Source organism: Anomaloglossus baeobatrachus, chromosome 8 (genome assembly GCF_048569485.1).
Source record: "Anomaloglossus baeobatrachus isolate aAnoBae1 chromosome 8, aAnoBae1.hap1, whole genome shotgun sequence".
Taxonomy (NCBI): domain Eukaryota; kingdom Metazoa; phylum Chordata; class Amphibia; order Anura; family Aromobatidae; genus Anomaloglossus; species Anomaloglossus baeobatrachus.
Window position 1 is genome coordinate 238,509,327 of NC_134360.1, and position 12,341 is coordinate 238,521,667.

The 12,341-nt window shown below is 47.2% G+C and overlaps 1 protein-coding gene across 1 annotated transcript in view; it reads right to left on the reverse strand.

The window, feature by feature from the left end:
• The window catches only part of C8A (complement C8 alpha chain), a 41,001-nt gene that overhangs the window by 330 nt on the left and 28,330 nt on the right, over positions 1–12,341 (reverse strand). Inside the window, exons 8-10 of the mRNA XM_075321159.1 lie at positions 5,481–5,615; positions 3,164–3,321; positions 748–970 (exon numbers count right to left, since the gene is read on the reverse strand). Coding sequence (XP_075177274.1) covers positions 748–970; positions 3,164–3,321; positions 5,481–5,615 — 516 coding nt within the window. The remainder of the gene's footprint in view (positions 1–747; positions 971–3,163; positions 3,322–5,480; positions 5,616–12,341) is intronic.

Below are 12,341 nucleotides of genomic sequence, written 5' to 3' on the forward strand. Positions count from 1 at the left end.
ATGTTTCCTAGTACTACTATGTGCAATTCTAATAGCTCTACTTAATTGTTCCAGGGATACATTGTGTATAATAACCTAGTGCTGCACTCACTATTCTGCTGGTGCAGTCACTGTGTACATACATTACATTACCTATCCTGTACTGATCCTGAGTTATATCCTGTATTATACTCCAGAGCAGAACTCACTATTCTGCTGGTGCAGTCACTGTGTGCATACATTACATTACCTATCCTGTACTGATCCTGAGTTACCTCCTGTATTATACTCCAGAGCTGCACTCACTATTCTGCTGGTGCAGTCACTGTGTGCATACATTACATTACCTATCCTGTACTGATCCTGAGTTACATCCTGTATTATACTCCAGAGCTGCACTCTCTATTCTGCTGGTGCAGTCACTGTGTGCATACATTACATTACCTATCCTGTACTGATCCTGAGTTATATCCTGTATTATACTCCAGAGCTGCACTCACTATTCTGCTGGTGCAGTCACTGTGTACATAATTACATTACTTATCCTGATCAGTTTAATCAGATTTACAGAACTTTATCTAAAGCCTGGCTGAATCCAGCACACCCAAACTTCAATTGGTCCACTTATTTCAAAACAGGAGAACTCCCCTAAAAAATCAGCAGAATAGTGATTGCTGCTCTACAAATAGTTGTTCATGTTATGTTTCCTGAGCTACTATGGGATATTGCCCTTCTCATCCAGACAGAAAGGGAGTTCCTGGTTCTTACTTGGTCTTTCGGTCTTCTCGCATGATGGGCCGTCAGTCCCTGCCGGACACACACATCTGCATTCGTTATTGTTTAATACCGGCTCTCCATTGTTATTGCAAGGGCCACAGCGACAGGAGTTAAATTCGCTCAGGAACTCGTCATAGGCTCTCTTCAAGTTCTGCCTTTTGGTCTCAATCCCAGACAGACCCGTTAACTTCAGACCTTCATGTATAAGCTGGAGCTGAAATCAGAGAGGTGATAGATGTTACCATGAAAAATACCCACAAATTAGATTTAAGAGGTGTTACAACAGGACATTTCTCAGAGGGAATAATGGGGTGATGCCTCCTAAAGAGAAGCTAAGAAAATCAAATTAAGGTTTTTGTGTTGGCTTTTGCATTTCAGAGTGCAACAGTTTTTTGTCACCAGCTGAAATCTATCATTAATTAAAAAGCAATTCTGCCACTCAGTGAAAAATATCAGCTGGTTCAACTGATGGGCAATAAAAAGTGCTAAACAAGAAACATCTCATGATGGGTAAAACCAGTGAGCTGTCTCAAGACCTTTCCAACCTTATTGTTGAAAAACATACTGATGGCATTGCTTACAGAATTTCTAAACTACTGAAGGTTCCAGTGAGCGCTGTTGGGGGGGCACAATCTGGAGGAGATAAAGCATAATTTCACCATAAACTGACTACGACCAGGTGCTCCCCAAAAAATTTCAGACAGACGAGTGAAAAGAAATAATAGAAGAGTTGTCCAATAGCCAAGGATCTCCTGTGGATAGCTACAGAAAGACCTGGAATCAGCAGGTAGAATTGTTTCAAAGAAAACAATAAGTAAGTCACTCACACTGCATGGCCTGTATGCACGCTCCTGTATGCACGCTCACCATGCAAGACTCCATTACTGAACAAAAAGCAAGTTCAAGAGCATTGAAACTTTGCTCAAGAACAGACAACCCAGTGAAATACTGGAGAATATAGTCTGGTCATACAAAACCAAAATTGAACTCTTTGGAGGCCATAATGCACACTATGTTTGGAGGCCAAAAGGCAAATCACCCCCAAAACACCAACAACAGTGAAGTGTGAAGGTGAGAACATCATGGTGTGGGGCTGATTTTTCTGAAACACACAACCATGGAAACTCTCAACTGGTTTCAGAGAAAAAAATAAATCTGCTAGTATGGCCGAACCGAGCACCGGAGCTGAATCCAATAGTACATTTATGGAAGGAGCTAAAGGGTTCTTTACACGCTGCGACATCAGTAACGATATATCGTCGGGGTCACGGTGTTTGTGACGCACATCCGGCGCCGTTAGCGACATCGCAGCGTGTGAAAGCTAGGAGCGACGATAACCGATCGCAAAAACGGCAAAAATCGTTCATCGTTGACACGTCGCTCCTTTACCAAATATCGGTGATGGTGCATGACGCAGGTTGTTCGTCGTTCCTGCGGCAGCACACATCGCTATGTGTGACACTGCAGGAGCGACGAACATCTCCTTACCTGCGTCCACCGGCAATGAGGAAGGAAGGAGGTGGGCAGCATTTTCCGCCCGCTCATCTCCGCGCCCTCCTCTGCTATTGGACGGCTGTTTTGTGACATCGCTGTGACGCCGAACGCACCTCACCCTTGAAGGAGGGATTGTTCGGCAGCAACAGCGATGTCGCAGAACAGGTATGTGCGTGTGACGCTGCCATAGCGATAATGTTCGCTACGGCAGCAATCACTATATATCGCACCGACGGGGGCGGGTGCTATCGCGCACAACATCGGTAGCAATTGCTAGCGATGTCGCAGCGTGTAAAGCACCCTTAAAGCTCAGAGTTCATACAAGGAGCCAGGATCTGCAGGATGTGAAGAGTGTTTGTGTGGAAACATGGGTCAAAATCCACCTGAGCAATGCAGGCCACTAATTTCTCCATACAGGAGCAGTCTTGAACCTTCAGGATTAACAAAGCCTTTTGTACGAAGTATTAACTACATTTCAGTGTGTTCAATACTTGATGACTGCATCATTTCTCATTATTACACATAATGTATGGACATCTATGGTTTGATTTCTTTGCCTGTGTGGATTGGATGTGTTGTTACAGACATCTAGTGAGAAATTTGTCTATAGCACCTTTAAAAATATATTTACTTAATGTTAATCTTAATTGCTGTAAGAAAAAACAACTATTGGGGTGAACCCCAAAATGCAATCTACCTCCAATAGGTAGATATGGCCGAAATTTATCCACAACAGATCTCACAGTGACTCCGTCTGCATTGCTATAGTCAATAGTCCCATTGACAGATGCGCCCAAGCCCAGTTTTGTTTTGTGGGGGGTTCAGAAGTAAGCCCCAATGGGGACACTGCACGTAGGAGAAAACACTATGTTTAATCCCCCTATAGGTACATTATAATTTTTCTTTGTCCTACCTCATATTCAACGACAGCCGGATTATATTTCAGAGATCTTCCCCAATGGCGATAAGTGCCGGCCCTCATTACATTCATCAGCCCTCCGACTGACCCCGTGTCCCCTCCTTTCACATGAGTGAGGACGTCCTTTATCACACTCTCACTTCCGCCGCCCGCTAAAAATCAAAAAGGGAAAGTTTACCCTTATATACTATACATTAGAGTCCATGGCTATATCTATATAAATTCACCATATTGTAATGCGATGACAGCGGAGTTCCCCTTAGCTTGCACTCAATAGAGGTTAGCAACAGCAGCGCACACTCCTCAACATTCAAATTGCAACACAAAGAAGTAGAAGTGATGAAAATTGCCTAAATGTGCTCCAATGGCTGCAGCGTCTCCAGACTTGTCTCCATTGCGCACATCGAGGGACGTCATTGGTCGGTGATTACACAGGAGCTGCCAGCAGTGGATCTTGATGACTTGGCCAAGTGCATTCAACAAGGCAGAACCTCCACAAATGACCATTGATAGTAGCTGAGGCTGGAGGTGCTGGGATTTCTGCACGTGGCACTCATAGTCCATGCTGAATATATTGAGAGGTTTTGAATCATTTGCAGATCAGGAACATCTCCTTAGGCCCTGTGCGCACTTGCCGGTTTTTGCTGCATGTTTCGCTGCAGAAAATGTTCATAACATCTCTGCAGTGATTCACCAGAAAATCCTATGGGGGAAAAAATTGCTGTGCGCACTAGGTGGATTTTGACAGCTGCATGTTTTGCTGCGGGATTCCCGCAGCAAAAACAATTGCATGTCACTTCTTTTCCGCATGTCGCTGCAGGATTTCACTCCATTGACTGTAATGTAAACATGAAATCCCGCAGGGGATAACGCAGGCAGCAAATTCTGTGCGGTTCATTGCGTTTTCCTGCGTTATTCCCTGCGGTATTTCGCGTTATCGGGACATAATGCGGTAAACACACAGCAGCAGCCCGGTATTCTCAGGCTGGGAGGGCGAGGGGCTGGGTTAATGCCCCCCCCACCCCTCCTGCAGCCGAGAATATCAGTCTGCAGCTGCCCCGGGACTGTCGCATCCATTATGTGGCAGTCCCTGAGTGTCCCGGCTCTTCCCAATTGCCGTGTTGCGGTGGCAATTCGGGGTAATAACGAGTTAATGGCAGCGGATCGCCGCCACTAAGTCCGGGCTTAATCATGGCAGCATCTATGAGACAGCTTTCATGATTAACCCGTAAGTAAAGTGAATAAACACACACACACCGAAAAAATCCCTTATTTTAAATAAAACACAAAAAAAAGCCCCTCTTTCACCCCTTTTATTAACCCATCCCAACACACAGCTCCGGCGTAATCCACCGAGGTCCTACGACGCTTGCAGACTGATCCAGCCGCGACTGACACACTGCACTGAATGCAGCCTCGCAACGAGACTGCAGAGGTAATTACAGGTCATTTCTCACGGTCGGTAATGTGAATACACTACCGCTCGGGAGAACTGCAGTATGTCTTCACAGGAACTCATCTATTGATTGATCTGTCCTCTATCTATTGATTATCTATCCCTCTATCTATCTATCTATCCCTCTATGTAGTCTTCTATTTATCTATCTATCCATTATCTATGTATGTATCTATCTATCCATTATCTATGTATCCATCTCAGAAGGAAATGACTTTTTTTTTTCAATGTGCTTTATTGCATTGAATGCATTAAAATACATGTACCAACCTGCGGAAAAACCGCACCAAAACGCATGCGGATTTCGGTGCTGGTTTTTTTTGTGTTTTTTTTCCGCGGGTGCGGAAATCTTTCAGTGCTTGCGGAATTTTCTTAAGAAAATTCCATTTTCTAGTGCGCACAGGGCCTTAATGTCTCAGTTTTTACTTTCTGGTGTTGCGATTTCAATGTTGAGGAGTGTATATGATTTGTGCGTTGTAGAGCTAAGCTATATTCTTTGGATATCTATTAAGCACACTTGTGTTTGTACTTCGCTACTCTGTTTCAATACTTGTATTACTTCCATTCTGATTGGTCCAATTGTTATCAATGGCTGTTACTATTTACACTATATGGGGAGTTGTCTGACTAGGTGGTCCCAATATATCATCTACCCTTTGAGGGGTTCTGTTTTGGTTTTTTTTTTAAACATCCTGCGTATGTTTGATATTTTAATCAATTTTAATATCTAATAAAAATTAAATTGTTATTTCCGGTTGCATATGTTGGTTGTGTCTCATTTACTATTATACTTTGATACATGAACCCCAGGGACTGCAGTAATAGAAAGGTCACACATAATGTATCAGATTTTACCTCCAGACATTTTTTCCATTTTGCTGCAGCTTTTGCTTTTTATTTTCAAAGATCCCTCAAGTGTTTCATCATCTGATTGAAGAGTTAATCCAATGTGACCTCCGAAACACTCCTGGATATGTTTAAATGTGATTTCTGGAAGAAAAAAAAAGACCATTAAAGATTACCATATCAGCATATAGTCCCAGGTTGTGCCAACATAGTCCATATCACTATATACAAAAGATGTATAACTTATACCGGCTGTACATGTATAATTATAGACAGGAGATTCCCAGGTTATACCAGCTGTACATTAGTGATGAGCGAGCATGCTTGTCACTACTCGGTACTCGCACGAGTATCACTGTACTCGGGCTGCTCGGCGGGGACCGAGTAATCTCGCGATACTCGTGCTGTACTCGTGGTCTTCATCCCTGCATGTTGGCGCTCTTTTGAGAGCCAGCCCTCATGCAGGGATTGGCTGGCAGACCACTGCAATGCCACAGCCCTGTTAGTTGTGGAATTGCAGTGATTGGCCGGCCTGCACAGCGTCACCGAGCCTTTATATCGGCCGGCGCGCTGTGCTCTGCTCACAGCTATTCTGACAGTGAGTGTAGGGAGAGTGTCGCTGATTCAGGGAAAGCTTTGCGGCCCTTTATAGCTTTTTCAGTTGCAGGGCTGCAAACAGTGTGACCAAAAGTCCTTCTCAGGACTATTCTAGTTGTATACAGGCAGGCAGGGTATAGCCAGGTCGGCGTACAGTAGCAGAGTCCTTCTCAGGACTATTGTTGCTATATACAGGCAGGGTATAGCCAGGTCTGAATACAGGCTAGTGACCAGAAGAGTCCTTGTCAGGACTATTGTAGCAGTATACAGGCAGGCAGGCAGGCAGGGTAGTGGTGACCGTATACCAGCCTTCATATCTGGGGCTGGTGTACACAGTGTAAAACAGTCCAGATAGTGTCTGACTTGTCTGTACTGTAATTGTCGCTCCCCAAAAAAACCTGTTAGTAGGTTATTATTGCATCCGTGCTTGGTTTTTAAAACCGCACGTGTGTGCCTGTTGGTGGCAGCGTACAGGTGCACTGGTGTGCGTTTACCAAACTATTATATAACGCACAAGTGTAGTGTATAATACACGTCAGTCAGCAGTGGCTGATAGTGTCAGAGTTCTTAATTTTTGCTCCTAAAACCTGTGTTAGGTTATTATTGCGTCCGTGCTTGGTTTTTAAAACCGCACGTGTGTGCCTGTTGGTGGCAGCGTACAGGTGCACTGGTGTGCGTTTACCAAACTATTATATAACGCACAAGTGTAGTGTATAATACACGTCAGTCAGCAGTGGCTGATAGTGTCAGAGTTCTTAATTTTTGCTCCTAAAACCTGTGTTAGGTTATTATTGCGTCCGTGCTTGGTTTTTAAAACCGCACGTGTGTGCCTGTTGGTGGCAGCGTACAGGTGCACTGGTGTGCGTTTACCAAACTATTATATAACGCACAAGTGTAGTGTATAATACACGTCAGTCAGCAGTGGCTGATAGTGTCAGAGTTCTTAATTTTTGCTCCTAAAACCTGTGTTAGGTTATTATTGCGTCCGTGCTTGGTTTTTAAAACCGCACGTGTGTGCCTGTTGGTGGCAGCGTACAGGTGCACTGGTGTGCGTTTACCAAACTATTATATAACGCACAAGTGTAGTGTATAATACACGTCAGTCAGCAGTGGCTGATAGTGTCAGAGTTCTTAATTTTTGCTCCTAAAACCTGTGTTAGGTTATTATTGCGTCCGTGCTTGGTTTTTAAAACCGCACGTGTGTGCCTGTTGGTGGCAGCGTACAGGTGCACTGGTGTGCGTTTACCAAACTATTATATAACGCACAAGTGTAGTGTATAATACACGTCAGTCAGCAGTGGCTGATAGTGTCAGAGTTCTTAATTTTTGCTCCTAAAACCTGTGTTAGGTTATTATTGCGTCCGTGCTTGGTTTTTAAAACCGCACGTGTGTGCCTGTCGGTGGCAGCGTACAGGTGCACTTGTGTGCAATTTCCAGAAACTTTGATATAACGCACAAGTAGTGAATATACACGTCAGCAGTGCACAGCATTGCAAAATGCGCAAGGGCATTGGCAAGGAACAAGGAAGTGGACGTGATGGTGGTGCAGGCAGAGGCCGAGGTCGTGGGCAAGCTCTAATTTCGCCACAACAAAGGGCCACATCTAGTCGCTCGCACGTCCTGTCCCAAATTCTTGGGGACCGCAGCAGTACACCGCTCTTGAACCAAGACCAGTGTCAACAGGTTGTTAGTTGGATAGCGGATAATGCTTCCAGTCAGATTGGCACCACCACAAACACTCTGTCTTCCACACGGTCAAGTGTCAGTAGCCGTGATACTGCACCGCACATTTCTGAACCTGATCCTCCTTCCTACCACCAGGCTGAGTACACGTCCTCCTCGGACATTAATGATCCCACACTTGGACACTCGGAAGAGCTGTTCACGTTTCCATTCACACATTCTGGCCTCTCGCCAGCTCATATTGAAGTGGGTCATGAGGAGATCGTCTGTACAGATGGCCAAATATTTGAGCAGCCACGTTCTCACGAAGTTGGCAACGTGTCTCAACAAGTGGTGGACGATGATGAGACACAATTGTCAGCAAGTCAGGAGGAGGAGCAGGGTGCGGAAGAGGAAGACGACGTGGTGGATGATCCAGTAACTGACCCAACCTGGCAGGAGGATATGCAGAGCGAGGACAGCAGTGCACAGGGGGAGGGAGGCGTAGCATCACAACAGGCAGTAAGAAGCAGGGTGGTGGCCCCAGGCAGAAGTCAGGCAACCGTTCCCCGGAACAACACGACGACACAAGGTGCCTGTCCAAATGTTAGGTCTTCACGAGTCTGGCAGTTTTTTAAGTTGGATCCAGATGATTCAAAAAAGGCCATTTGCAACACCTGCCGTGCCAGCATCAGCAGGGGTACCAAAACTAGCAGCCTGACCACCACCAGCATGATCAGGCACATGTCAGCCAAGCACCCGACTTTGTGGGAAGTACAACAGAGTCGAGGAGCAGTGCTTGCTGATGTCACTGCTACGTCTTCGCTGGTTGTGCATGCGAGCCAATCCTCTGTCCATGCTGCCTGCGAACAAGCCTCCTCCACTCCTGCACCTACAGTTGCCTACGCAGAAAGAACACCATCATCAAGCACGTCCTTGTCCCAGCGCAGCGTTCAGTTATCCATTCAGCAAACCTTTGAACGCAGGCGCAAATACACTGCCAACACCCCACATGCCACAGTTCTAAATGCTAACATTTCGCGACTGCTTGCGCTGGAAATGTTGCCTTTTAGGCTGGTGGAGACAGAAGCATTCCGTGACCTGATGGCGGCAGCTGTCCCACGTTACTCGGTCCCCAGCCGCCACTATTTCTCCCGGTGTGCCGTCCCCGCGTTGCATAACCACGTGTCACAAAACATCACACGTGCCCTGAACAACGCTGTTTCACCCAAGGTCCACCTAACCACAGACACGTGGACAAGTGCTTGTGGGCAAGGCCGCTACATCTCGTTGACGGCACACTGGGTTAATATTGTGGAAGCTGGGACCCAGTCTGAGCGAGGGACGCAACACGTCCTTCCCACACCAAGGTTTGCAGGCCCTACCTCAGTCAGTGTTTCACCCACACTCTACAGCTCCGGAATGTCATGCTCTTCAGCCTCCTCCTCCTCCTGCGCATCCTCATCCACTGTGCCCTCCACACCAGTCACAAGCTGGAAGCACTGCAGCACTGCCTCGGCGAAGCGGCAACAGGCTGTGCTGAAGCTAATCTGCATAGGTGACAAACCCCACAATGCAGAAGAGCTGTGGACAGCTCTGAAACAGCAGGCAGATCACTGGCTCACACCTCTGAACCTAAAGCCAGGAAAGGTCGTTTGTGACAATGGCCGGAACCTGGTGGCGGCTTTGAGGCGAGGCCAGCTGACACATGTTCCATGCGTGGCCCATGTGCTCAACCTCGTGGTTCAGCGGTTTATAAAGTCATACCCAGAGCTGTCTGATCTGCTGGTAAAAGTTCGCCGCCTGTCTGCACATTTTCGAAAGTCACCTACTGCTTCAGCCGGCCTTGCCGGCTTTCAGCGCCGTTTGCATCTTCCGGCTCACAGACTGGTGTGTGATGTCCCCACGCGTTGGAATTCAACTCTGCACATGTTGGTCAGGATATGTGAGCAGAAGAGGGCAGTTGTTGAGTACCTGCATCACCTAAGCCGTCGGGAAATGGGTCAAACTCCACACATAACACCTGAGGAGTGGAGATGGATGTCAGACCTATGTACCATCCTCCAAAACTTTGAGGACTCCACCAAGATGGTGAGTGGTGATGACGCCATTATTAGCGTCACCATACCGCTACTCTGCCTTCTAAAACGGTCCCTGCTGAAAAACAAACATGATGCATTGCAGGCGGAGCGCGATGAGTTGCAGCAAGAAACAGTAGTGGGTGTGGGTGATAACACACAGCCCAGCCTCGTCTCATCACAACGTGCAGTGGAGGACTATGACGAGGAGGAGGATGAAGACATGGAGCAACTCTCCGGCCAAATTGAGGATATGACATGCACACCAGTCATATCCTCGATTCAGCGTGGCTGGCCAGAGGACAGGGTAGATGAGGAGGAGGAGGAGGAGGAGGAGGAGGAGGAGGAGGACAGCATGTTCAGTCATCTTGTTGGTCAGGCTACTGAAGTCCTGGCTGTTAAGAGTCTGGCGCACATGGCTGACTTTATGGTAAGCTGCCTGTCTCGTGACCCTCGCGTTAAGAACATCTTGGCCGACAATCATTACTGGTTGGTAACACTGTTAGACCCACGCTACAAGGAGAACTTTTTGTCTCTTATTCCCGTGGAGGAGAGGTCAACCAAAATGCAGCAGTTTCGGAAGGCCATACTCACGGAAGTAGGCAAAGCATTCCCCTCACAAAACGCTAGCGGCATAGGTCAGGAATCAGTGGACAACCGAGGCGTACAGCCGAGAGAGGCACAAGTCCAATCCGCCAGAGGTAGGGGAACAGTCTTTAAGATGTGGGACAGTTTTCTCAGCCCCTCACGTACCACAGCCCCTGAGGTGCGGGGTAGTGCCACAAGAAATCCTAAGTTTGCCCAGATGCTGAAGGAGTACCTTGCAGATCGAACAACTGTACTCCGACATTCCTCTGTGCCTTACAATTATTGGGTATCCAAGCTGGACACGTGGCATGAATTGGCTCTCTACGCCTTGGAAGTCCTGGCCTGCCCTGCTGCTAGCGTTTTGTCAGAGCGTGTTTTTAGTGCCGCAGGTGGAATCATTACAGATAAACGCACCCGCCTGTCAACTGAAAATGCTGACAGGCTGACTCTGATAAAGATGAACAAGGGTTGGATTGGGCCAGACTTCACCACACCACCAGCAAATGAGAGCGGAATTTAAAGTTTGCCATGTACCTCCACTCACCCATGGGTACACTTCTCGACTTTGGATAATCGCTGGACTGCTCCTCCTTCTCCTCATGCGCCATCATGATGACCGTTACAATAGTTAGGTCTTTGTTTCAGGTATACCCCCAGTGGTAAATTTTTTCGCCCATTCTTTGCAGAATGGACATTACAACGACAGGAGACCCGCTCCTTTGCAATGGGAACAATGTTTTGAGGCCCTCATGCACGTCTCTACCCAGGGACAACGTGTAGCCTCCCAATTTTTGGCTGCCCTGCCTAAGGGCTATACTGAAATACACCCACTTCCTTAAAATGGACACTTAATGTTTTGAGGCCCTCATGCACGTCTCTACCCAGGGACAACGTGTAGCCTCCCAATTTTTGGCTGCCCTGCCTAAGGGCTATACTATAATACACCCACTTCCTTAAAATGGACACTTAATGTTTTGAGGCCCTCATGCACGTCTCTACCCAGGGACAATGTGGAGCCTCCCAATTTTTGGCTGCCCTGGCAAAGGGCTATACTGAAATAGACCCACTTCCTTACAATGGGCACTTCAGGTTTAAAGGCCATCATGCACGTCTCTACCCAGGGACAATGTGGAGCCTCCCAATTTTTGGCTGCCCTGCCTAAGGGCTATACTGAAATACACCCACTTCCTTAAAATGGACACTTAATGTTTTGAGGCCCTCATGCACGTCTCTACCCAGGGACAATGTGGAGCCTCCCAATTTTTGGCTGCCCTGGCAAAGGGCTATACTGAAATAGACCCACTTCCTTACAATGGGCACTTCAGGTTTAAAGGCCATCATGCACGTCTCTACCCAGGGACAATGTGGAGCCTCCCAATTTTTGGCTGCCCTGCCTAAGGGCTATACTATAATACACCCACTTCCTGACAATGGACACTTAATGTTTTGAGGCCCTCATGCACGTCTCTACCCAGGGACAATGTGGAGCCTCCCAATTTTTGGCTGCCCTGGCAAAGGGCTATACTGAAATAGACCCACTTCCTTACAATGGGCACTTCAGGTTTAAAGGCCATCATGCACGTCTCTATCCAGGGACAATGTGGAGCCTCCCAATTTTTGGCTGCCCTGCCTAAGGGCTATACTATAATACACCCACTTCCTGACAATGGACACTTAATGTTTTGAGGCCCTCATGCACGTCTCTACCCAGGGACAATGTGGAGCCTCCCAATTTTTGGCTGCCCTGGCAAAGGGCTATACTGAAATAGACCCACTTCCTTACAATGGGCACTTCAGGTTTAAAGGCCATCATGCACGTCTCTATCCAGGGACAATGTGGAGCCTCCCAATTTTTGGCTGCCCTGCCTAAGGGCTATACTATAATACACCCACTTCCTGACAATGGACACTTAATGTTTTGAGGCCCTCATGCACGTCTCTACCC